Source organism: Ciconia boyciana, chromosome 17 (assembly GCF_034638445.1).
Source record: "Ciconia boyciana chromosome 17, ASM3463844v1, whole genome shotgun sequence".
NCBI lineage: Eukaryota > Metazoa > Chordata > Aves > Ciconiiformes > Ciconiidae > Ciconia > Ciconia boyciana.
The window spans coordinates 8,095,926-8,121,034 of record NC_132950.1 but is presented as its reverse complement, the minus strand read 5'-3'; the positions used below and the strand labels follow the sequence as shown (position 1 = coordinate 8,121,034).

Genomic DNA, 25,109 nt, shown 5'->3' with positions numbered 1-25,109 from the left:
TGGACTTCATCTGGGCCAAGATAAAACCCAGCAAGCCACATTGCTGCACTCGCCCCAGGATGAGCGATGCAGGGTGTCACCTGCAGCTTTGGGACATGTCCCCAGAGCTGTCTCTGGGTCTTGGCCACCCACTGCAGACGAGTTACAGGGATTATTGCACCTTGTTTTGCAGGGGCCGGTGCTGCACGGGTGGGAAGGGATGCAGCACTCAGTTTTCCCGCTAAGGGGGACACTGCACAGCTCCCAGTTGATCCCCCATCCTGCGCCGAGGCCAGCTGCTCCCCGTGGAGAGCTTGTCCAACCAGCTGCACGCCGGCTGCGGCAGCCAAGAGCTGCGTCTTGCCAGAGGACATGTGCTCCCTGCAGAGCTGACCCGCTTGAGCGGCCTCATGCCACGCAGTCCCTGCTGGCACCGTGGCCGGTGGCCCTGGGGCACGGGGGGCTGCTCTGAGGGGCAGAATGGCTCCAGGATGCCTCCAGCATCCTACAGGGCCCACAGAGAGGAGCCGTGGGAAGCCAAGACTGATACCAGCCAAAGGGACTCACAGCGTGCTGGGTCCCAGCCTGAACAGGCTGCAGCCTGGCCAGGACCCTGGCGAATGTGACGGAGCCCGGGGAGATGGGGCAAGTGGGACACAGCTGGGGCTGCACCCTGTTGGAGGGGCTGGAAGAGGAAAGGGGCACCCTGGCACCTGCCCAACACCGAGTCACCGTTCCTGGCCCCGTCTGCCGCCCGCAGCCCTGGTCTGCACCAGCACAGCACCATCTGCCTCCAGTTTGGGATCAGCCTGTGGCCACGCAGGCACCACAGGAAGCAGACAGCAGCTCCAACTCTGCTCACATCCCATCCTCATGGCAAAGCGACAACACAGACCCGTCCTGCACCTCCCACTTGTGCTGGGCAGCCCTCCGGGAGCTGCTGCTTGCCCTGCTCAGTGGGCCAAGCCGAGCCATTACCTTTTCAAGTGCTCTAGCAGGAAGAGGAAGGTGATGAGGTTGGGGTCAGGCAGCGAGCGGAGAAGGTGCATCATGCAGTTCTCCTTGGCAGCAGGATCCGAGAGGGCTGGAGACAAGGAGGAAGATGGCTCAGGACAGGGGCTGGTGACATCTTGTGCAGCGGTGGGACCCACCGTGGCCGGATGTCTCCCTGCAGCCGGTGCACGAGCGGCTGGCCCTGCCCCGCCCCGCAGGGCTCTGCCTGCGCCCCGGGAAGCAGCACCACGAGCCCTGAGCTGGCCTGGAGCCGGCAAGGACAGCCAGGACCGAGGGGGCTGAGCTGGGAAGGACCCTCGGGAGTCTCCCATCCCGGAGCAGGCAATGCAAAACAGCCACGCTTGGGCACCGACCCCTTCCCCATCCCCAAGCCCTTACCGATCCCCTCCATGAAGGCGGGGTAGAGTCTGTCAGTGAGGAGGGGCTCGGGCAGCTCGCGGAAGTACAGCTTCAACGTGCCGGCGATGGCATTGATGTCCATGTCGCTCAGCATGACCAAGATGTCCTTGTTATCTGTGCAGAGAGCACCCACATGTGACTCCTCCTGCGCCTCCTTCCCCTCTGGGTCTCAGCCCCCTGCGTCACCCCAGCTATCCGGGCAGGCTGCCAGCCGGAGGGCAGGGACAGCATCACCGGGTCCACGGCCCCGTTTAGCCAGGCCAGGGCTGGGAAGAGCTGAGCACTTCCCGCCTGGCCGGGCAACAGGACACGGAACAATTTGCAAATCCATTTGCAACGTTGCCCTGAGTCAGTGTCTCCCAGGAGCCGGCCAGGCGCGGCAGCAGCTCAGAGGCACCAAAGCACAAACAAGGCTGGGACCTCTGGGCGTTTGCTTTCCCTGCTACACCCTCCTCCTCGCCCCCAGACTCTCCTCACCCCCAGACCTTTCCTGGGCACACGTGCAGTGCGTTTTGCACACATGCAGTGCAATAACCAGACCCTGAAGTTGCAGGGCAGGGGACTGGGGGGGGTCTTGGTGCCTGTGAACCCTCCCAGGGGAATGTGACGCCAAGGCCAGCCATCCCCCAGGACACTCACTTGCATCAAAGACAGCCTTCAATGCCTGGATGTCAGTGGCGACGCCAGAGATCCTGTAGATTCCGACCTCTTCGATGCCCCTCTTCTCCACCTCCTCGATGCACTGGCGCACAATGTAAGGCACCTTGGAGCGCTCGCGCCTGGCTCAGAGAGCAGAAGCATGAGCAGAGATTCCTGGGGGACCCCACCGTGGCCAGCCCAGCCCTGCAAACCCTGGGCCAGGGGCAGGATGGGCATGCTGGGTGGGAGCGATGGAGCTGGTGAAGGAACAAGCAAGTCCCCAGCAAAAAGCAAAAGCTGAGCTCTCCCGGTGTTGGTGGGAGCAAGGGGACATGCTGCAAGGATGGAGCAGGTCCCCCGAGTCCCCCAGCCCCAAGCCCACAGGGACCAGAGCAGATCAGTCCTCCCAGCCCTGCACGTACTTTGTCACGACGCTGATTTTGACCCCAAAAACACCAGTCTGCTTTTTGGATGGGGTCCTCTTCAGGCTCATGTCTCTGCTCGTGAACTTCATGGAGAACTCCACCTTGATCTGTGGGAGACAGGGGGTGAGTCCCAGCAGCCCAGCCCTGGCCCGTCACCTCCGCATCGCATGAGGGCACGGCACAGCCCCGGGGAAGGGGCTGCCATCAAAGCGAGGCGCTGTGGGTCCTTGTGGCCCCGCTTACCCCATTCATCTCAATCACGTCCATGTGCCAGTTCTTTGTCTGCACGGCCTGTGGGTCCAGCTGTGGGGAGAGATGGTGTGTGAGCTCCGCAGGGATGCAGCCCCATGTCAGCCCTGCTGCCACCCCAGCCCAGCAGCCCCTGAAGCCCCCGACCCGCAGACAGTGTCAGGCATGGGACATCCTCCTCCCTGGCAACGTGCTGCCCACAGCAGGAGGATGGAGAGGGGAAGGTCTGGGGTCCCTCTGGCCGTGCCCTGAAGCTGGATGGGCTCAGCATCCCCACCCGGTCCCCCCTGAGCCCCTGCAAGGCAGCGCTTTAACCCACACCCGAGCAGCAAGAAACTTCCAAGAAATCAGGACTATTTCTGGCAGCAGATTGATGAAACAGAACTAGGGCAGTGTTTTCCATGCAGAAAAACAACGTCTCCCCATAGCCAAGGCTATTTATAACCCCTGGGAATGACGGGCTCCGCTATTTCTGGCTTCGGGGCTAGCGGGGGACTTGGTGACACTGCCCCGGTGCCCGGCCGCTGCGGTGAGGTGCTGGTGTTCCCAAGGCCCTGGCACGTGCCACGGCGGGCGCCGGGCCCCAGGGCTGGGCAGAGGCGGTGCAGTTGCTTTTTGGGGCTTTTCAGTCTGCAGCTGGTGGTATCGATCCGGCCCCATCGATCCTGGTAATGCACGGGGCGGGCAGCAGGGCAGAGCCCGGCACTGACGTCCCCTCGGGGAAGGGGACGGGATGCGGGAGCTGGCAGAGGCTGGCGGGGACTCCCAGGGCCGCATGCGCGCAGCTGCCAGGCAAGGCTCGCGCCAAGCGTGCGGGGTCACTCCTCAAGGACACAGGGGTTTCCTACAGCTGCTGGCTCGGGAGATGCTCCGGGCGAGCGCAAAGATGTCCAGAGCCACTGCTCCGGCCATGGAGCTGCCATTCCCCTGCCCCAGCTTCTGGCTGCCCATGAAACCACCACACGTCATGACGGGGAGGACCCTGGGGTCCCTTGTGTCCCTCTTGCACACCAAGACCTCACGCTCCTGAGGACAGGCTCAAGCTGCCCTGGCTCTCAGCACAGACCCAGCACCATGGCATCACTGCACGCCCAGCCCCATGCCATGGTGAGCCTGAGCAGTTCCTCGGCGGCTGCGGTGCCACGGGAAATGCTACGGTCTTCAGCGTGGCCCAGAAATGGCTCCTGACATGGAGCCCTCCCCAGCGCCCCGGCCCCAGCCCTGCCAGTCCTGTGGCTGCTGGGAACGGCAGTGGGGGGGGAGCGGGAGCAGGAGGAGGAGGAGGAGGAGGAAGGCTGCAGCTGCCCTGGGCTCCCGTGGGGCCCTGCAGCAGGTTTGGACACCAGGATCACGCGGTTGCAGCCAGACCGCCACCAACCCCAGCCCTGCCACTCCAACTCCCCCATGTTCCCTCCCCAGCTCTGGATCCCCCCGTGGCACTGCCATGCACCCACCGCAGCCAACACCAGCCCTACGTCGCCTGTCCCATGGGGCTTTCACCCCTTTTCCCTGCACAGCCAGGTCCCGCTCATGGCAGCATCCAACCCTACGAGCCCCAGGCAGCAGCAGCGAAGCCCTTCGCCCCCCGGCCGAGTCGGGAGCTGTGGGCCTCCCTGCTCTGCAGCGTGAGTTTAATTGCAACCACCACATACGTCTTCCCCATCCCCGTCCCCTGGGTCCCCCCGGCTCCGATGGCCCTGGCAGCTCACATCTGGAAGGGCTTTAGCAGGGCTCTGAAGAAACCTTTAATAAAAGCCAGGTTGGCTCCTGCTAGCGCTGCAGACCTTACCCTGAGCATGCTGCCTTCCCGCAGCCGCTTGCCCCTGGTTGGGCAGAATTGTCCCCATCCAGCTCCCTGCAGCAGCTGGCACGGTCCTGAATTTGGGCTAGTTCAGCTGGTGTCACCGGCCCAAGCTCCCTTGCAGCTGGGGCAGGTCCCCGTGCACCCGAGGGGCACCGGGCTGTGGCCTGGCCCCGGCTCTCCTCCAGCCCTGCCCGCTGGCACCCTGTGCAGCAGGCAGCACTGCCACGCTGCCCGCTCCCCGCAGGAAGCAAAGCCGCAGCCAATGCTTCGTCTCCAGGCGTGGGAGGACGGACGGGAGCATCCACCCACGGTGCCAGAGGCAGCTCCTGCCCACGCGGTGCTGGCAAACACCCCATCTCAGCTACCACCACCACCTCCTTCTCCTCCAAAGCTCCTGCCTTGCTCCAGCACGGCATGGGGACATCCCAGGCCGGTGGGGAACTGCCAGCCTGGGAGCCCCGGGGAACAGCCTCCCTGTTCCATGCTGTGCAAGGATGGCACGAGTGACATGCTGCTGTCCCAGACGTTGGCTCCTCTTCAGCAGCTCGGCACTCAGCCGGCTTCAAACATCAGCCTGTGCCCGAGGAAACAGCTCAGCCGAATCACCGGCGCCTCTCCGGGCTGCTCCCTCCTGTGTCTCAGGGGACTCTCAGCAGCGGCGCAGCATCCATGCCCGGGCCAGCATCCGCCATGGTGCCACACTCATCCATGGCGAGGTGAAACACCCCCTGGTCCCGGCTACAGGGATGTGCCATCACCCCATTTTCCCAAATTATCCAAAGGTGTTTGCTTGTAGGCCAAGGCTCCTGGTCGCAGAGGGAAAGGCGGCAGCGTGGCAGGCGATGAGCATCCCAGCAGCCCTGCAGAGCTTCATGGGTCCTGGGGAGGCTCTGGTCGCAGAGGACTCCCCTGGTCCTGCTGGTGCTTGCCTCCCACAGCCCCTGCCTGCTGCTTGTCCCATGCATGGGGCGACTGGACTCAAGGGGAACGAGGCCACATCCTGGGATTTTATCCTCAAGGCACCTTCCAGCCCTGCATCACGGATACAGCTCCTGCGCGGGCAGTGGCGGCCGAGACAGACCCGTGCAGTGCTGGGTCCCCGGGGCTCCCAGGTGAGGAGCTGGGACAGCTCCAAACCCTCATGGTGGCTCTCCAGCGCCCCGAGCACCAGGATGCTGTGGTAGGGTAGGAGCTGCCAGGCTGGGCACGGTCCCTTCCTCACGCCTCACGCCCATGAGGTCACCCAGCCATCAGCCCGGGGTGAAGCCATCGGGAGCAAACTGGTGACTCAGCCGGCGAGGCCATCTCCACCACGGTGCTGGGGAGCCGGATCCCAGGGGAGCTGCTACAACTGGGGTCGCTTCCCATCAGCACAGCACCCACGGCCACCCCGGCCTGGCCTCCCGCAGCTGCCCCGGCTCCACTGGGCAGGAGATGGCCCCAACCAGACCCCCACGCCAGCAGCTCCCTCCCCAGGGAACAGGCGGTCCCTGAGTTGCTCCACGCCGTGGGGGCAGAGCGGCCCCCGCACCAGCAAACGCTGCTGGTGGCAAAGCACAGCCCCAAAAAAAGCAGCAATTCACAGCCCTGTCTGAGAGCGACCCAAGAAGCAGCAGGCACCCACGGCACGCCGGGACCGTGCACAGACCCGCCGGGGCCGCATCCTGCCCCTGCAGCCCCAGTGCTCCCGGTTGGCAGCAGACAGGGAAGCCGGCGGCCACAGTGGGGACGCATGGGCTGGGAAAGGAAACCCCCTCATGTTTTGACCCAGCAACAGCCGGCGGGCAGCCTCCCCGCACAGCCCTCGCTGCCCCTTAATCCCCTCTGCGGGAGCGGCGGCGGCACAGAATCGAGGTTAATGCCGCTGCGTCACAGGCAGCCCCGCTGCCGCGCCGGCAGCCCCGCCGCTGAGCAAACCTCAGCCCCGCTGCTGCCAAACCGAACCCCCACGTGCCCAGGCAGCTCCTGCCTGCGGCCACAGCCAAGCCCCGAGCCAGCAGCTCCCCATGCAGGGGGACCCCACGGAGGGAAAGCCCTGGAGCCCCCCATGAGATTGTAGGGGCTCTGGGACAGCCCGCGACGGTGCCAGACCCCTCCCTTGTCACCTCCGCTGCCCACCCCTGCCCTCCGTCCTCCCACAAAGATGGGCAGCTCTGGCTGATGGGGCTGCGACACAGCTGCGAGCTCAGGGGAGCCTGGATGGACCCGGGGCGGGGGGCTGCAAACCAAGCAGCACCCTGGTGAGAGGGGGTACGCAGGCACCGGGTGCTGCGCTGCCGTGGTCCCAGCCAGCCTGCAAGCATCGCTGCATCCTGGGCGAGCCCCAGGGCTGGGCAGGGGAGCTCCCCCACATCTGCAGGACCCCCCAGCACAAACAGCTCAGCCCCCCTGGCCCCCCAGCGCACAGAGGGAGAGGGAAGGAGGGAAACGAGCACCGTGCAGGCTGCTAACTGCTTCTAGGAGCTCCCAAAGCACCCGAGCAGCCTCGCCGCTCCACACACGGACCCCACGGCCCTCTCCTCACAGCAATATGGCCCCCCCATATCAGAGCCCGCTGCACCCCACAAAGCCACCAGCCAAAAAGCCACAGCCACCACACACAGCAGAGCCAGGCGACATGGCAAAGCCATCCCAGAGCCCACTTGGTGCCTGCCACCGTCCCCCCCAGCTGTCACCCCCCACGCACCCCGAGAGGCACCTTCTGCCGGAGCAGCTTGCTGCGCACCCTGCCCCAGAGACGGGCACCCGTGTTGGGGGGACGCTTGCCCTCGGGCTCCTCCACGCCGCGCTCCGGCTGCTCGCCCACGGGGCCGGGGCTGCCGTCCGGCTGCACCAGCACCTCTGTCATCGCGATGACCACTTCGGCTCCGGGAGGCGAGACGAGGGTGGCCAGGAGGGCCCGGGGGGAGCGGCCGGGGCTGGGTTAGGACAGCACCCGCATCCCTTCTGCTCCGGGCGGGAGGTCAGCGGTGGCTGGGGCCGGCGAGGGGAGCCCGGCTGGGGCGGCGGGGAGGCGAGCGGGCAGGGCTCATCTTCAGGGTGTGAGCCAGGCTGGCGAGAGAGGCGGCTCGGCAGCCCCAAAAGCCGCCCTCCCCTTCCGAGGAAGTGACTCAAAGGCAGCCCCCCCCCGGCGGCCCCCACGCGTTTAACTCTCGCCCTGCCGCCCGCCGCTGCTCGGGAAGGCTGGAGGGGCTGCCCGGCCTCCCCGCCACCGTTATCCGCTTCGCTGCGCCATCGGCAGCCGCGGCCCCAGGAGGCATCGCCGCTGTCAGAGGAGCCAGGCTGGCACTCCTGGTCTTGGCACACAGGGACGGGACTTTTGGGGTCTCCTGTCAGGCCTAAGGACAGGTGGGGACCCCCCTGCCCGCCCCCCCAGCCTGCCCTGGTCCTTGTTAGCCCCACTGCCAGGGGGTGACGTGGTGGGGCAGGGCAGCAGGGCTCTGATGGGGTGCAGGCAGGGCTCTGCCCTGCGCCCCAGCCCTGGAAGGGTCCCTGCCTGCCTGCTGCTTCTCCTGACAGGCAGGGACACGGCGAGGTGCGGAGGGGGGGGAACGACGACTTGCACTGCCCCCAGGTCCAGCCCTCAGCAGCCCCCTGAGTCCACATGGGTCACCCTGTGGGTCCCTGCAGGTCCAGGGAGCCCCAACACCACACATCTCCCCCTCTGGAGCCTCTTCTGCCAGCCCAGTGCGAGGGGGACAGGCAGACAGGCAGCTATTCCCTGCGGGTACGGCAGGCACTGTGCCCATGACAACACAGGCTCCACTTCAACAGCTCCATCCCCCCATGCATCAAACGGGGCTGCGTAAGGGGCTGCTCTGTCCTGCCCCGTCCCCCCAGCATCACCCCGATACCCCCTTCATGCACCCGCTGCCCGTCTCCTTGCCCACCCCAGGGCACGGGGGCCAGATCCAGCCTCTCCTCTGTGCAATGTGGGCACAAGCACTCACAGCCTGCTCTGCCTACCCCCGGCATCTGTCTGCCAGCCTGCCACAGCACCGGGCACCCTTGCCAGCACCCACCGGACACAGCCCCGCACGAGGCAGCCCAGCTGCTGGGAGCGACGGGGACAGCTCAGAGCAGGGCTGAGCCCTGCAGCGCTGGGGACACAAGCCCCCCATGGGGACACAAGCCCCCCATGGCACCTGTAACCTGACCACAGCACATCCCAGCCTTGGAAACCACATGCAAAACAGGGTAACAACAACAAAATGGGGTTAATGCCAACCAGGAGCCGCAGCAGAGCAGTGCCCATGCCCAGATACACCTTCCCACAGACCAGCCTGCGGTGTGGCCAGGCCCACGCGGCACAGGGTGCCCACCCTGCACCAGCCACAGGGACGGGGTGCAGGGTAGGGGTCCAACGCTCGCCACGCCGCAGACCACTCGGGGCTCGTTGCCACGATGCTCGAGAGGAGGCCGGTGCCAACCCCGGCCCCTCCGTGGACCCAGCCACGTCCTCTGGGCTGGCAGGACATGAGTCCCACCAGTGGCACCCCTGCAGCCTCAGGAGGGGCCGCAGTGTCCCCCTCACACACTGACCCGCTCCCGCCAGCCCATGATGCCTCTAAGCTGCTTTCGTGGCCAACCCACATGCCTGGGCTGTCAGATTGGAGCTGGGCAGCGGGCACAGCGCTGGCCACGCAGTGGGGGCTTCAGCCATCCTGGCAGCCCTCCCACAAATGCCATGGGTATTTGCTGAGCTGCTGACCCCAGCACTCCCAGTGTCTCCCACTCCTGCTGCTAACTGGAACCAGCAGCAGCTCACAACGAGCCCTGGGACCAGCCGGGGTAAGGACGATGAGGGCAGCATCACTGCCTGAACAGCTCAGGGCAGAGGGCAAGGGGGCAGCGCTGGGGCTTGGCCACAACCCACAGCCCCACGAGCAGCACTGCCCATCCTGCCATAGCCCTGCTGCCCCGTCCCTGCCCTGCCACCCACTCCACTCCGGGGGCAGGGGCCGAGCTGTGGCTCTGGGTGACGGCAGAACAGCCCCAACCCTGACACCGCGACGTCCAGCTGGGTCCTCCTTGGGATAAGCAGCCCCAGGGCCTCCTCTCTCCCCCTTTCTTCCCCCACGACTTTCGCACGGCAGGGACGAGCTGTGCTGTCCCTGTCCTGACCCCTGTGTCTCCCAGCGTGACTCATGTTTGTTGACCCAGGCTATTTCCGAGAGCGCAGCTGGGCTGATCCCTGCGGGGCAGCGAGCCCCTTCCCTGCCCCAGTCCTCCCGCTTGGCCCAGTGCCACCCCTATGCCACGGTTCCTCCAGGGAGGGGGCAACAGACGGGTGATTTCAGGCACGAACAAGCTGCTGGCGAAGCCGAGCCCCCATCTCTCACCCTGCACCCGTTGCAGTGCCGTCCCCCCACAGCGTCCCCTTCCCAGGAGCATTTCCGTGCTGCTCCCCGCTCCCCGGGGACCTGCCCTCAGCCACGTTCCCACGGAGCAGGCAGCCGTGCCGGCCCTTTTGAAGTGGCCTTGGGTCGAGAGCTGCATCCCGGGTGTGATGCTGTCCCTAGCACAGGGGGGGAAGGCAGCCAGACCGGGGGTCCCCACCAGGAAAACACAGGGGCACCCCCGTCCCAAACTGTCCCCGCTGCCCTGGGCTTCCCTGCAGCCTGGCCAAAGCAGGTGCTAGGGGCATGCGGGGTCTGGGGGCTGCCTGCCCCCCTCCCCGCCATCTTCCAGGTCCTGCTCACCTGGGAGCATCTTAGGGCAGCCCAGGCCTTCATCCTCCCTGCCTGGCAACCGCCAATCAGAAGCTGCTCAGCCGTTGCCCTGGTAACCCCCGTTGCCATAACAGCGGCTGATGGAGGCACAGATGGTGGCAGAGGGGGACAGCCACAGCTGGCAGGGAGGGACGGGGGGCTGCAGGCTCAGAGCCCTCCCTGGGGCCGGTGCCGACCCCCTCCCCACAGCCCCCCGGGGCCACGGCATGGAGGATGGCAGAACGGAAACGCTTTCATCCCAGCTGCGTCTGGGGGGTGGCCGCAGGCTTTGCCACCTCCACAGCACCCTCTCTCACTTTGTCCCACCTTCTCCTGCAGCCGCCGCCCCCCAGGACCATCACCCACGTGCCTGATGCCCACCCACCTCACTGCCTTCAACCCTGAGCCACAATCCCTGTACCCCGCTCCCAAAAGCAGAGCTGTCCGCCCATGCTGCCAGGTGTCTCCCATCCCAGGCATCACCCCAGGGCAACCCTCCCAGCCCAGGCGCCCAGCCCCAAGAGGTCCAACGTTGGGTGAGAAGATGTCCAAAAGCCCCAGCGCGTACCTGGATCTGCCCCTTGCCCATGATCTTGTCCACGATTTCGTTGTTGTCCTTGTTGAGCTTGGTCTTGTCGTAGCACTTCTCGTAGCACAGGATGCGCAAGGACTGGGAGCCCTCCAGCTCAATCTCAAACTCCTGGGGTGTGGAGGGAGGGTGGCTCAGCCCCAGCACCCCAGAGCAGCTTCAAAACGGGGGCTGGAAGGGAAAGGGGGGAGCACAGTCCCCTCCCTGCATCCCACCCTCCTCTCACCTCGTTCCACTGCGGCTCCGTGGTGTCCCGAAAAACCCTGGTCTTGGCTTTGCTGACGAAGTAGCCGAAGGAGTCCACCTCCAGCGTGCAGTAAAGGTCTGGGGGAGCAGACACCACTCAGCGCCCAAGGAACATTCCCCCACTGGCTCCCGGGGGACTGCTACAGGCAGAGCAGGGCCACACGCTGGACCCCAGCTCCCCCACCAGCACCGGCCCCTCTGAGCGAGGGTGGGCACCCACACTTACTGGCAGACTGCTTGAAGCCCTTGGCGGAGTGGACGATGACGTGCAGGAACCCGTAGAGCCCGGGGGACTCATCGTCTGCGGCGGGGAGAGCAGAGGCTGCGTCAGGGCTCAGCTGCCACCTCCCGCGCCCTGGGGCCAGCGTGCGGGGCTGGCCACCCCAGAGGCAGCCTTTGCCATAGCGAGCACCAGGTGCCTGCGGTGACACCCCAAAGTCCCCAACCCCTTGGAGGGCTGTCCCCAAGGTCTGGAAGAGGACACATAACCCCCACTGCCGATCATCTCTGCTGCACAGCCCTGAGGGAGGTTCCCAGTAGGGCTGGCTGGGTCTCACCCTGGGGACACCGTGGTCCTGCCCAGCCCATGGGGGTGCTGGAGAGACCCCAAAAGCAGCCCCATGTCGCAGGCAGGATTGCTCTGCGTGGGAGCCTGACTCTGCTCCGGCAGTGCCACCTGGTGGGTGGCTGTCCCCCTGCACAGCCAGGGTCCCAGAGCAGGGACCCCGCTCCAGCTGAGGGACCCCACAGCTCCTCCCCGCCATCATCTCAAGGCAAAGAGGGACCCACCAGCCCAGAAGACACTCACCATCCTTATTGCTTGTGACCGGGATGTTGTGGACGGTGCGTAGCTTGAAGCAGGATCCTGTGAGCACCTGCAGCTCCACTGAGCTCAGGACGAAGGCCTGGAGGTCTGGGAGAGGACAGGAGAGGAGCTTCAGAAGGATGCAGCCAGTGCTAACCCAGAGACCAAGCAGGCTGTGATCCTGCAGGACCTCCTCATGGTCCCTGGGGGGGGCCAGGAGTCCTAAGAGGGCCTTGATAGCTCCAAACTTACCCTTTTTCTGCAGTTTCTGAATGGCCTCCCTCCACTCAGACCTCTCGTAGTCGGACGACAGCAGGAAGAGGTAGCTCTGCAAGAGAGAGGGCGATGCGGCAGGCTGGGCGCAGGCAGGGCTGAGCCCGGCCCCCAGCCCACCCTCCTCACCTTCCCGTTGCGGTTGTGGATCCGGAAGGGGATGGCGGGCGAGTTGAGGAGCAGCCAGAATTCGTTCTCAAACATCTTCTTCTTGAGGCGCTCGATGGCCCGGCTCTGCCCCTTGTTGGCTTTCTGCAGGCGGGAAGTGGACAGGAGCTTTCACAGGTGCCCCTGGCCCCGCCATGTCCCATCCCTGACCCCAGAGGAAGGCACCCACCCTGGCAGCAGGTCTCATGCCCTCCCCGACCACCCACACCCTCCTCTCACCTCCTTCTGCACCTCACTCTTGATGGCCGAGATCTTCATCTTCATGTCCTCCAGCTCGTGGTCGGGGATGACGTGGACCTGCGGGCAGTGCTCCGACTCCTCCGGCGAGGGGAACACCAGGTCGGCCAGGGGCACGTACCACTTGCAGTCGTACTGCTGGTGCTTCCTGCGGCCGGGGAGCAGGCGCTGAGTGATGCCTGACCCCACTCCTGGCACATCCCTCTGCCCACCGGACAGCGGGGGGGGGGGTTGTGACACATTCCCCCCACACCCAGCACCCTCCTTACCCCACCGCCGTCTTCTTCAGCTTGGCACAGAGCAGCACGTCGGTGAAGAGGAAGACGTGCCGCAGCTTCCGCGAGCCCTCCGACAGCTCCACCAAGAAGCCATCCTTGACAAGCTGCCGGGTCTGCGGGGCAGCAGGGCTGGCGTGAGAGCAGGCAGGGAGCAAAGGCCAACAAACCACAGGGGACAGATGCTCCTGTCCTGCTCCATGGCTAAATCAACAGGGGCATGGGAAGGTCCATGTCCTCTGGACGCTATTTTGGGTCCCATACTCTCAGTGCCAGCAAGCAGCAAGGACCAGGTAGAGCCCTAAGCTGCGTCTAGAGGAAACCCTCCATCTCCTGGCCAAGCACCATGGAGCTCCTCAGGGTGGAGACACCAGCCAGGGGCTGGCAGAGGGCTCAGCCCTCATCCTGTGCCCAGGCACTGCCCTCCCCGCTGCCTCACCTCCCCCTTGGGGGTGGTGACCGCTGTCCTCCGGGGATCGATGTCCTCATTGATGCTGGAGAGGAAGTTCTGTGAGATGCGGAGGGCGTCCTGGAGCAGCGGGTAGTCGGGGTGGTCAGCCGGGGTGTGCTTGAGGAGGTCCTGGAAGGGGACAGTCATGGGTGAGTGGCCCAAGGGCACTGCCCTGCCTGCAGCATCCACCCCAGCGACCCACGAGCAGTGCTCCCCACGGCTGTGGGTCCCCAGGAGCAACGGGGGCAGAGCCCACCCCCACTCCTCCACCCCGGGACTGGCATCACACTCACGTGCAGGACGAGGGTGCTCCGCGTCACCCGGTCAATGGGTTTGTACAGCAGCGCTGTGGGGAAAGAGGAGGTGTCAGCAGCCACCCGCTGCCGGGGCCCCGGCCCCTCTCCAACCTGCGAGAGCCAGTGCCGCACCCCACGGGGGCAAGGAGGGGAGACCAGATGGCCCGAGACCCCCAGGTCTGCACAGAGGCCTGGGCGAGCATCTGGGGTCCGTCCTGCATGGAGCCAGCAACAGCTGGACCATCACGTTACCGCCCAGCGTGGTGGTGAGCCAAGGCTCAGTGCCACAGCCCCGTGCCCTGCTGCGCCAGGGACAGGAGAAACCACGGCCAGGCTGGCGTGCGGAGCAAGGGCAGAGCCCAGCGCTGGCAGCTGCCCAACGTGCACCCTGATTTCGGGGCTGCACCCAAGAGGTTTCGCCAGCAGCACGGGCACCTGTGAGGTGGCCGCTGGGGTGACAAGCCCGGACAACTGCCGCATGGCGCTTGCCGCATGGCGCTTCCTGCATGGTGCTCTGCTCCAGCCACGGCCCCGTGCTAGCAAGGTCTGTCTCTGCCCCGGGATGGGGCACGATGGGGACACTGACCCAGACACCATGTCCTCCTCCCCTCTGCTGCCACAGGTCACGGGTGGCAAAGCTGGAGGGGCCATCACAAACACCGCTCTGCCCTGACTGCCACCAGCTGCAGGACGTCCCCACCGCAGCTGTGCCAGCGCATCCCCCTCAGGGTGAAGGACCTTCCCGGGTGCGGCGCGGGCACCGACACCGCCAGCTTGCCGTGCGGTGGCTGTGGAGCGGAAGAGCTGCTCGTCACCCCCAGCAGCCGGCAGCTTTTTCAGTTTTCTTTTGGCTCAGCGGTGGGTCCCGTCCCCGCCTGTCCTTGCGGGGCTCTGCAACCCCATGAGACACCCCATATCCCCCTGCCCCGGCCAGCCCTGGGTGCAAGAGGAACCCAGCCTGCCTCGTCAGCAGCAAAACCCCCACCTGCAGACACCCCAGGGGCCGAGGCATCGTCCCAACGCCGCTGCCCCGTGTCCCCTCCCTGCAGCCCCCCCATTCCTGCATGTGCAGCTCCGTCCAGGGCAGGGGGGCTGAGCTGCCCCACACATGGGGCACAGACACCCCCTTTCTCCTGCTGCGCACCCTCCCCATGGGAAACTGGCACAGAGGCTCTTCAGAGGCACGTTTCAGCCCAAGCAGCCAGACCCTCCTCCTCCTCCCCGGCTCTTTGGGTGGGCGAAGGCACAGAGCACATCCACGGTGCTGCTCCCTGCACCCATCCACGCACACGTCTCCCTGGGCTGCTTACACCCAGGCCGATGCCTCTGGGTTTTCCCTTCGCTTTGGACCAGTTCCCTGAACTGCTGGGGCCAAGCGGGGCTGGGCTTCGGGCCGGGAGAGAGGAGGGAAAGGTGCCGCCTGCCCCACCCTGCGCTATGAGCTGTGGGGGGCTCCCATCCCATTTCCCCCAGAGGGTGCTGCCTCATGGCCCCCAGTCCTGAGAGAGGGACCCCCCATCCCGGCGAGCAGGGGGGTCTCTGCTCGGGAGGCGAGGACGTGGGGCTGGACACCGAACTGGACGCTGCATCCCCCACGACTCCATGCCAGCGGGTAAAACCGGAGCCCCGCTCCCTGCAGCAGCCGGCGAGAGCCCTGCTGTGGGATGGAGGGTGCAGGCAGGGTGTCCCCCCCTTTCACCCTTCTGGACCCATGGGGAGGATGGACCCTCATCGCTACAGGCACGTGTAAAGCACTGGGGAGCCCCAGGAGGGGCTGTCCTGGCACAAGGGAGGAGCGCTGGGCTCCTCACCGGCACGGTCCCACCAGCCCGGGACCCACATGCAGGCAGCATGGAGCCAGGCACCCGCAGGCAGGGATGCCCGGTGCCTCTCCTCCCCAGCTGCGGAGAGACAGGCGTTCCAGCCCCACAACGCTCACAGCCTCCGGCAAGCAAACGGGGACCCCTCCCCATCGCCCTCCCCGCAGCGCAGCCCAGGCAGAGGGGGTCCCCCAACCCGCCCCAGCCCCTCGCCATCCCGCCACCGGCATGAGCCCCTGCCCGGCAGGGAAGGCGAGCGCGTGGCCGCATGTGCCGGAGCCAAGATGATTCAATAGAGCCTGGAACAAAGACGCTCCCAACTTCAGGCTGCAGAGCACGACGCAGCCTCCACCCCCAGGCAAGGACAGCCAGCCCCGGGCCAGTGTCCCCGCAGCATCACTCCCCACCGGCACCCAAATTCGGAGCCGCACCCCCCCACCTCACCATAGGTGCAGTTACAGCAGAGCCGGACGACGACGAGGATTTCCATGGCAGCCCCGTCTCCGCGCAGCCATCTCTGCCACCCCGCGGCAGCTCAGCCCGGCTGCGGCACGGCATCGGCCCCTCAGCACGGCTCTCGGCGCAGCCGGCGGGCGGGGAGGAGGGGGTGGGCAGGGGGTGGGGGGCTGCTGCACGCCCCCAGCATCCTAAAGAGCTGCCTTCCCCCCGATCCTCGCCAGCTCCGCACACGGGAACACAAAGGGCTCCACTCGCGGGAGCTGCTCAGTAATTCATCCGCGCCGGTCCCGCGCGCAGACAAAAGGCTGCGTCCCCCTCCCCACGCCCGTGCCTGCCGTACCCTCCATGGTGACGGACGTGTGGCTCTCCTTCGAGTCCTTGGGGCCCTTCACCTTCAGCTCCTAGGGAGGGAAAGGCCCATCAGAGCAGTCCACGGGAGGCTGAGGTGGGGGGGGAAGGTCATTGCTCAAGGTCATGGGGTGCCCCCCACCCTTCCTGCACCCCGATATCTCTCCCCGGCCCCAGCCTGGCCATGCTGGAGGCCACACATGGGTGCTGGGGTGGAGGTGTGGACTGTACGGGATGCTGCCTGGTCAGGAGCAGCTCTGGCTGCACGCAACGGCTGGCACGTGGTGGACCCACGGGGCAGCCCCCATGTGCCCCATGAGTCTCCCTGGAGCAGGGCACCCACAGCTGGCGTGGGGAGACTGCCGGTCCCACCGAGCTGAACAGCCCTGCTGTGGAGGGGCTGGAGGGAGCGGGGAGCCGGGCTGTGGCCACGGCGGTCCCTGTTTCTTATAGGGGAGCCAGGCGTGAAGATGCAGCCAGCAGGAGATGAGCCACAGGTGCCCGGCACCCACACTCACTGGATGGGGCGAGTGGGTGCAGGCTGCCCCGGCATCCCAGAAATGATGGCAGCAAGGGCTGAGCCCGACCTGAGCTTGCACAAGATGGGGGGAAATCCCCCGCAACACCCAGAGGCCATGACTCTCTGGCACAGCAGCTGGTGGCCCTACCCCAGGGACAGTCCCCGAGAGTCCCCAGGGCAGGGAGAGCATCTCTGCAGGGCACACACAGTCAGCTTGGCCACGGGGATGGCATTCTCTGTCCTGCACCAGGAGAGCCCAGCCGTGGCAGCCCCCTCCCTGCCAGCACAGCCCCGGTCCAGCTTACCTCCGAGATCTTCTGGAACTGGTAGTTGCTCTGGCTGCACTTCTCTGCGGTCTCCAGTGCAATTTTGTAGTTATCCACAAAGGCCTTGTAGACCCCCAGCTGGCTGGCCTGCAGGGAGTGGGGGTTAGCCGGGCACCCGGTGGGACGCTGAAGCCCCCCCACAGAGCAAGGGGCCAGGCAGCTGCTGAGGGGACACTGCCCAGAGCTGTCCCCTCCTGGCAGGACACTCTGCCAGACCACAGCCAGCTGGGGGGCTGCACGCTTGGCCCCGCAGGGAAAGCCCTCGCCCGGGGCAGGATGGTGGGGCTCCAGCCCAGCCCTGTGCCCCGACAAACCTCCAAAATCCAGCTGAAAGCCAATGGGTGCCTGGGCAGCAGAGGCTGAAGCTACGGCCGCTGCCCAGCGCCTTTTAACCTGCCCTCTCCTCCTCCCCTCCCCGGCACGGCCACAGCCACAGCACCTGCGGGCGCAGCCTGTGCTCCCATCGCGAGTCTGAAGCAGCAGCGGCAGGACCCGGGGCGTGACCCCGGGGAGCCACCACCGCAGTGCCCACAGGCAGCCGGGGGCGAAGGCAGCGAGCCTCTGCCTCTCCCCAGAGTCACCCGCACACCCGGGCTCCTGCCAGCCCCGCAGCAAAGCCACACCACACACCTCCAGCCAAAATCCCGCTGTGGTTGCACCCAGGACCCACCAGCTGTGGGCATCCCCGCTGCAGCGAGGGGCACAGAGGCGGCACTAACTCCCATCCCGCGATAGGAGGGCTTGGGCAAGCAGCAGCGGCTGCAGCAGGCAGGGATGCAACAAGTCCCACGGCCACCGGCGAGCACGTGGCAGGGTGTGAGCTGAGCCATGCCATGGGGCCGAGCCCCACAGCATGATGCTCCATCTCCCCAGCCCTCCTCCTCTTCCAAGCGGAGCAAGCCCCAGGGAAGGCGCGTACCAACTTCTGGAAGAGGTGGCCCATGGTGACGTTGCTGTCCCACTGCTGCACCTTCGGGCACAGGCTGTCATAGAACTCCTTGTGGATCTCGTAGATGTCCTGGATCTTGTAGAAAATGGTCTCAATCTGCTGGAGGGTGAGGACAGGCTGCGACGTAGTGGCTGTGGCCTTCAGCGGCTTCATAGGCTGCCAAAGGAGAGAGGAGAGCATTTGAGATGAGGGCTGGGAGGAGAAGCGACCCTGAGACTCCTCCAGCCCCACACCGTGGCTCATGGCAGCCCAGACCCAAATGCCGCAGGCAGCCCTGCCACCACACCGTGGGCAGCAATGGCCACCTCCTTGGTGGCCATGCTAACGTTGTTAGTGCAGGAGCCCGGGGGTGCTGGGGACAAGGGGGATCTGAGCCGACAGTGACGGCTGCCTGGGACAGGACCCAGTCAGCAGCTGGACCGAGGGGCCGCTCCCAGCTCGTGCATCCCCACAGACTTCCCCGTCCATGGTGGCGGTGACCCCCATGTTGTGCAATAGCATCTCTGCCACGAGGGCCAGCGAGTCTGTAAGAGGAAGCGGGGCTATAAATACCTCCCCGCCAGGCATGATGGCAGTGGGGGGAGGTGAGAAGGAGGCGGTCAGACCACAGCAAGGCTGGCTCTGGCATGGCTCCCGCAGCTTTTCTCCTGCCCAGGTAGCACCCAGGCCAGACCTGCCTGGGGGAGGCTGTCCAGGAAGAAATTACCCCATCCATCCATCCATCCACCCACCCACCCAGCCATCCACCCTGGAGGGGGTGCCGAGCCTGGGGGCTGTGCTCACCAACAAGAGGGCCTCCAGCTGGTTGATGTAGATCTCCTCGCTGGCCAGGAAACCGGAGAGCACCAACTTCCGCATCTCCAGGCCTTTGCCAGCATCTCGCTCTCCCTGTGCAACACAGCAAGGAACGCGGCTGAGCCAGCAACCGGCACAGGAGGAAACCCCTCATCCCACTGGCCCATCCCCAGGATCCCTGCGTGGGCATGTATCCCCACCAGCGTCAGGGAAGCTCCACGGCAAGGGCCGGGCACGTGCCCGCTGGGCGGCACAGCCAGGCTGGAGCCAGCTGGGAAGCCACGCGCTGCGCTGGCTTTGCTCCTCTCTCTGCTCCTGGCTGGCCAGGAGCCCAGTGCCACTGGCAGCGCTCCAGGGCGGCGTGCAGCACGGCAGGACTCTCCCAGGGCAGAGTCCAGAGGCTCCCGGTGAAATCATGCCCGATGGTGGATGGTGCTGCCACGTGATCCAGCACCGCCCTTTTCCTCAGCTGAGGCTTTCCCAGGAAAGTGCCACCCCAGCAGTCACTGCCCGGTGGCACCGGGGCAGGTCCCAGGCTGCGCGGGGCCCTGCTGCGGCTCCAGCCGCCGGTGGCTCAGCCCGTGCCCGTGCCTGCTGCAGCACTGATGCTCCAGCAGCACAGCTCTCACAGCAGGGAGTCAGGCAATGCTCAGCTGGGCTGGTGGGCTCTGGGAACCCCATCGAGGCTCTGCCAGCACCCAGGCATGGATGCCCCAGCCCCTGGACTGCATCAAATGCCCGGTGTGCCCTGGCCTCCCCCACAGCACTATTTGTCCTAAAAATCACTCAGGAGCTGAGCTTTGCCACCCAGACCAGGACCAAGCAGAGGCACAGGCCCATCAGTTGCTCAGGGCAATGAGCCATTCGGGACAGTTTGGGGGTATATTGGTCCTGTTTCGCTCCTGTCTGCGCTGCCTGCCCCTGCCAGCCCTGCCCATTGTGCCCGGCAGCTGCAAACACCCAGGGGTGCATGGCCCCAGGGTGGGCACAGCCACAGATCAGCATCTCCCCATCCCACTCCAGCATCCAGGGGCTGCTGCGCCAACAGGGGTGTCCACCCCATGGTTCCCCGCCGGGCTGCACTGTTAAAGCCAGGCCATGGTGACTGGCGCGGCAGAGGGGTATGCGGGGGGCCAGTTTTGTGCACTGGGAGCTCGCGGGCTCTTTGCCACCGATTAGTCACGGGCTCTTCCTGCTTCCCCCAGCCTGGGCCCTGCGTGGGAGCCAGGGAGATAAGGGGCCTGTCCGCGCCCGGGGCCTGCAGCGCCCCACGGGGACGATGTCAGGTGGACCCCCGTGACCCAGAGGAGCAGCCCTAAAGCAGGGTCACCCCGTGCAGGAGACCCCAGGGAGAGCAGGACCAGAGCCCTCCTCCAGCCCTGTGCCAGACCCCAGGCACCCCTGGCAGGGCAGGCGAGAGAAGGGTTGCCAGCACAGGGGTCCCCCGGGACTAGCCCCCAGCACCGGGGTTTGGGGCTGTTTAGGGGGTTTGCCGGTGGCCATGCAGCGGGGCAGTGGCAGAGCATGGTCCAGCCCCTTCCGAAGCATCCGGCGCCGGCTCTGCTAAGCCACACAGCCCCCCCCAGCAGCATGCGTAGCCACCGCTTCCCCACAGGAGTAAGGCCGAGTGCTCGCCCCGCTCTGGGCAAGCGCCCACCGAGCCCTTTGCAGCCGATGCCCGGTGCAGCCCTGCCCTGTGCCCCTGGCCGCAGGCAGGCCCGGGGCGGGGGGCGGCGGGGCTGTGGTGATGCTCCCGCTGCCCCCCCCCCCGGCTCTGCCACCCACCAGAACCCGCTGCACCCAACCCAGGAGCTGCCCCGAGACCTGGGCATCACCAGCACCAGCGAGATGCCCCTTGTCCCCCCACCGCCGCCCAGCGCAGGAGCGGGGTCGCCCCCGCTGCCCACCTTCTCGCTGGCTGAGAACGGAGACCCGGGGCTGGTGGGGGTTCCCGGCTCAGAGTCATCTTCATCCTCCAGCACTTTATCCAGGTACCCTATGGCCTCCTCTTCCTCCTCCATGGCCGGCTGGGCAGCGGGGGGCGGAGGGGACCCCGCGAGGCTCCAGGCGAGGGGCTCACGCGGCTGAACCGGCCCAGCCTGACTCAGTCCTGGACGCGGGCCACCGCCGCAGGATGAAAGGAGCCATTATGGGATCCCCGGTGTTCCCGCCTGCCCCAGCTCCGGCCCTCGGCCCCGCCGTCCCGGCCGCAGCGCCAGGCGCTCCCGGGGCGGCTGCACAACCACCCTCCGAGCAGCGGCGGCGGCGGCTCCGGGGTCACCGGCGGTGGGACAAGAGGAGCGGCCTGGCCTCCGCTCAGCCCCCGGGGGGGCCGCCAGCGATGGAGGGCTGCTGCCCGCCGCCCTGCACCCCAGCCAGCCCCGCCGCTCCGCCCTGCCTGCTCGCTACAGGAAATGCATCTCCCGGCGCTGGAGGTGGGGCCGCTCCGCCGGCGGCGGGTGGTCAGGGCCGGGGCGCGCAGCGGCCGCCTTGCCGGAGCCGGCTCTCGCAAGGCCGGCGGAGCTCGGCGTGCCCAGGCAGAGCCATGGGGAGGGGTCCCCTGCCAGCAAGGGGAGAGCACCCATCCCGCCTGCCACGGGCCCCCAGTCCCCCCGTGTCCCGCGGGCACGCAGAGAGCTGGACCACGGGGGGTGCCGCCAGCGAGAAGTGACCTTGGAGGGCAGCGGCAGGATCGGGTCCCGTAAGGGGACCTGGCTCCGCACCCCCAAAAGGGTCCCGGACCCCTCCCCGCCCTAGAGGGGACGCAGCGGCTCCGCAGGGCAGCGCAGCTGAGACACATGCCCTCCCGCAGCATCTGCCCCACATCCCATGGGGATCAGCACTGGCACCTCACCGCTGCCCCAGCCCAGCCACAACCCCGGGGCAGCCGGGGAGCAGGGACACAAGCGCTGGCGTGACGCCTGTGAGGGACATCGGGGGCCCTAGCAAATGGAGTAAGAACAGGACGGAGGAGGGGACGCTAACGCAAGAGCTGTTTCAGCAGTTTCCCTCCGCTCCTCGGCGGCAAAAGGGGAACCAGCGGCCGCATGTGCTCTGCCCACAGGAGCTGGCTCTCCTCACCACACTTGTCCAAGCCTGGAACAAACTCCTGCTGTGAGAAGCAGGCAGGGACGCAGACACGGGGACTTTCCAGAGCCTGTGCCCAGCCCTGTGTCCATGCTGCAGCTCAGGCTTTGTCCAGCCTTTGCTAAGACGGGTCTGTACCAGGGCACCAGGACCCTGCCCGCCACGGCCAGGTCCCCGGAGTGGGGAACGCTCCTTGCCCAGGGGAAAGCCACCTGTAGTGCCAAACCCAGCAGCACCTGAGCAGGGGCTGGGCCACCACCCCACACCGTGACCATGGTGCTTGCGTTTCCCAGGCAGGAGAGGGGAGGACTGGCCGTGTCTGCACCCAGAGGCCTGGTGGCCGTAGACACGGTCACAGCAGCCCCAGAAGCTTGCAAGAAGAGATGCTCCACCAGAAACCTCCTCCAGCCCTCAGGCTGGGAGGTGACACCTTCAAAAGGCAGCGACACCAGTCCTGCCTCACTGGAGAAGAGCGACGGGGCGAGCCCAGCACCCCGTGCCACCGGCCACAGCGGGATCCGCACACAAGCCCATGCACATCATGAGACTAGACACACAGAGGGACATCGTACTGGTATTCAGACGATGCCCTGCTAAGCCCTGGTGCAACCGGCTGCAGATAAAGAGATGGAGGCAGAGCCAGCGCTGAGCTCCAACACTTCTCAATCCTGTTAGTGCCAACCAAGCCGGCTTCACCACTCGTGTCCAGCCCCAGCACGCTCCACCAGCCCCCATGGGCACCGCTTTGCCAGCATCCCCCACGGTCTCCCCCCAACCCCGCTTCCCCAGGACCACCCTCCGCTATCCCTGCCAGCCCCCGGGGGACGGAGCCCATCGCCCACAGCACATCCATTGCCAAACCCCACTGCCAAACTCTGGCACCGGGGTGTCAGGCCTGGGGCTCGCAGGGCTGTGCCCAAATTCCCGCGGAGGGACAAGGGGCCCCGAGGCCGGGGGGCGTGGAGCCAGCCTTGGGACGGGGCCCTTCGCGCAGCAGGGTGGCAGAGGGCCGGCAGCCCGGCCTCCCTCCCGCCCTCCCTCCCCAGGGACCGCCGTGGGGCCGCGCTGGGTGCCGGGAGGAGGATGCTGCGCAGCAGCGGGCTCTGGGGAGGAAGCCACACCTCTCGCCTCCTCTGCCTCAGCATCCGGGTTAAGGGCTTAACTCTTTCCACGGCAAAACCCTTCACGTTTCCCAGCCCGGCCTCCTCCCCCTGCCAAACCCCAGCCCCCGGCCCGCTGCGGGACCCCGGCAGCTCGGCCAGCCCGGGCAGCGGCAGGCGCCGGGGGGGGTCCCCCAGCCCCGGGCCGGGCGGTCGCCCCCCGCCCCAGCCCCGAGCCCTGTGCCGAGGGGCCAGAGGCGCCCGCTGCCCTGCCAAGAGTCCACTGGTCCGGGGCACGGCCCGGGACGGCAGCCCCGATGTCCCCGGGGACTGCGGCCCCACCGCCCCGGGCTTTACGGAAACTTTTACTCTGGAAAAACATTTTTCCCCTTCGGTTTCCCGCCCCGCAGCTCTCCAGGGAAGATCCTGGATGACCCCCAAGGGCTTCCCGAGGATTCCCTCGGCAGAGCAGCGGGAGAGGAGGGGTTAAATCTAAGTTCCCCAGAAGAGGAGGGGGGAGCGAGGGGTCCCTCCCCAGCTGGCGGCTCGTCCCCAAGTGCCGCTAGATGGAGCCGGCAGCCCGGCGGAGCGGCTGCGCCCTGTCCCCAAGGGCTCCCCGGAGCAGGGGGCAGGGGATGCCGGGGACCCCCACGGACCCCACGCCTCCCAGCAAGCCCGGCTGGGCTCCAGCACCTGGAGCCCGCTCTCCGACCGGCCCGTGCCATCCTGGCTCTGCCACCAGCATGGCACGACAGGGCAGGGACGCATTGTGTCCCACAGACGTGGCACCCTCGCCAACAGCAGCTGAACGGGGCACTGCTCCCCAGAGCCCAGAAGGCCACGGCCAGCAGGGTTTGGGATGCCAGGGGACAGTCCCCCAGGTCACAGCAGCACCCGAGCACTGCCGACACTGCTGAAACAACCGAGCCGGGCACCCCCAGCCCCGACTTCAACCACACCCGGCACAGAGCTCCGCACCCCGAGCACCTACCCCTGTGCCGAGGCCATCGGTGGGTGTGGGTGAGACGCCGTCCCCGCTCTCCTGGCCACGGGCGCTGAGTTGGGGGGACATGGTGGGTGACTCGTCGATGTAGGGCATGGTTTCTGAGCCCTCCGGCAGCGCCTTAGGCTCCTCATTGCCCTCGGCGTCGTACTCGTCTGCACCATAGTTGAAGTCTGCCAGGGGAAGAGAGGGTGGTGGTGAGCATCCAGGCAGCAGCACGGCCAAGGGTCACCACATGGCACACCACAACCGCCCCAGCCTGCGGTTACCTGTGGGCGACTGACCCCACGTCCAATACCCAGGGCCACGCACGGACACGTACACTCACACCCGTAGCCCACCCCAGCCCTGCCGGCCTCAGCTGCCTGCGTTTTGCCTGCCCAGCCGAGCAGGCAGGGCGTCACACAGAGCATCCTCGGCCTGCACGGCATCCTCCGCTCGACACACTTCCCTATATTTGCATAATTAACGGCACCGAGAGGCCTCGGGCCTCGTCTGCACAGGGACAGCTGCTCTGCCAGACGTCCCGGCTCCACACAAGCAGCTCTGCCCTGGCTGCCCGGCGGGCACCATCCCTGTGCCATCCCCGGGGAGGGATGGAGCCGGGCTGGCAGCCACAGCCGCCGTACTGCCCGCTTCGCCATGCCCATCCTCCTCAGAGCATGGGAACGGGTGCCAGGACGCCTGGGTCCGCAGCATGGAGGACGCTGTCACCCACCCTGGAAGAAGGGGGATGGCGGCAGCTCCATGGCAGGTGGGTGGCTCAGGCCATGCGGGGGGGGCAGAAGGGGTCTGCTTTCCCCAGCCCAGGACAAGGCCACTGCCACACCAGGCCAGCACCCATCTTTGGATACCCTAAGCTGTCCCACAGCCCCCCCCCCCCATCACCCACAGCCCGGGGGAAGCCATTTTGGGGAGCCGGAGCCCCGAGTGGGAGTGGGGGGGGGGGGTGTCCAAGGTCTGCGGCAGGTCCCCGGGGCGCAGCAGGGGAACCGGGGTACATCCTAACCTGTTACCATGGAAACAGCAGCGGCTCGGTGGCGGCGGGAAGAGGCGGCTGCAGCAGCCCCGAGATGCTGACAAAGGGGAGGGGGAAGGGAGCCCGGCTGCGGCAGGGGTGGCCGCGGGGTGCAGCCGGCATC

General features: G+C 66.7%; 1 protein-coding gene across 4 annotated transcripts in view; it reads right to left on the bottom strand.

Moving 5' to 3' along the window:
* Positions 1–25,109, bottom strand: part of ABR (ABR activator of RhoGEF and GTPase) — a 40,463-nt gene that overhangs the window by 1,412 nt on the left and 13,942 nt on the right. For 2 of the 4 annotated variants that reach the window (XM_072881794.1, XM_072881795.1), the window contains exons 2-21: positions 23,956–24,140; positions 18,766–18,870; positions 17,953–18,138; positions 17,013–17,120; positions 16,180–16,240; positions 13,558–13,610; positions 13,253–13,393; positions 12,808–12,929; positions 12,521–12,686; positions 12,263–12,385; positions 12,113–12,188; positions 11,864–11,968; positions 11,282–11,356; positions 11,036–11,133; positions 10,789–10,920; positions 2,700–2,759; positions 2,454–2,563; positions 2,032–2,171; positions 1,372–1,506; positions 958–1,063 (exon numbers count right to left, since the gene is read on the bottom strand). In XM_072881794.1, coding sequence (XP_072737895.1) covers positions 958–1,063; positions 1,372–1,506; positions 2,032–2,171; positions 2,454–2,563; positions 2,700–2,759; positions 10,789–10,920; positions 11,036–11,133; positions 11,282–11,356; positions 11,864–11,968; positions 12,113–12,188; positions 12,263–12,385; positions 12,521–12,686; positions 12,808–12,929; positions 13,253–13,393; positions 13,558–13,610; positions 16,180–16,240; positions 17,013–17,120; positions 17,953–18,138; positions 18,766–18,870; positions 23,956–24,063 — 2,210 coding nt within the window. In that variant the 5' untranslated portion in view covers positions 24,064–24,140. Of the gene's footprint in view, positions 1–957; positions 1,064–1,371; positions 1,507–2,031; positions 2,172–2,453; positions 2,564–2,699; positions 2,760–7,207; positions 7,574–10,788; positions 10,921–11,035; positions 11,134–11,281; positions 11,357–11,863; positions 11,969–12,112; positions 12,189–12,262; positions 12,386–12,520; positions 12,687–12,807; positions 12,930–13,252; positions 13,394–13,557; positions 13,611–16,179; positions 16,241–17,012; positions 17,121–17,952; positions 18,139–18,765; positions 18,871–20,684; positions 21,193–23,955; positions 24,141–25,109 lie in introns of those variants that run through there. The other 2 variants (XM_072881796.1, XM_072881797.1) reach the window with 2 other exon arrangements.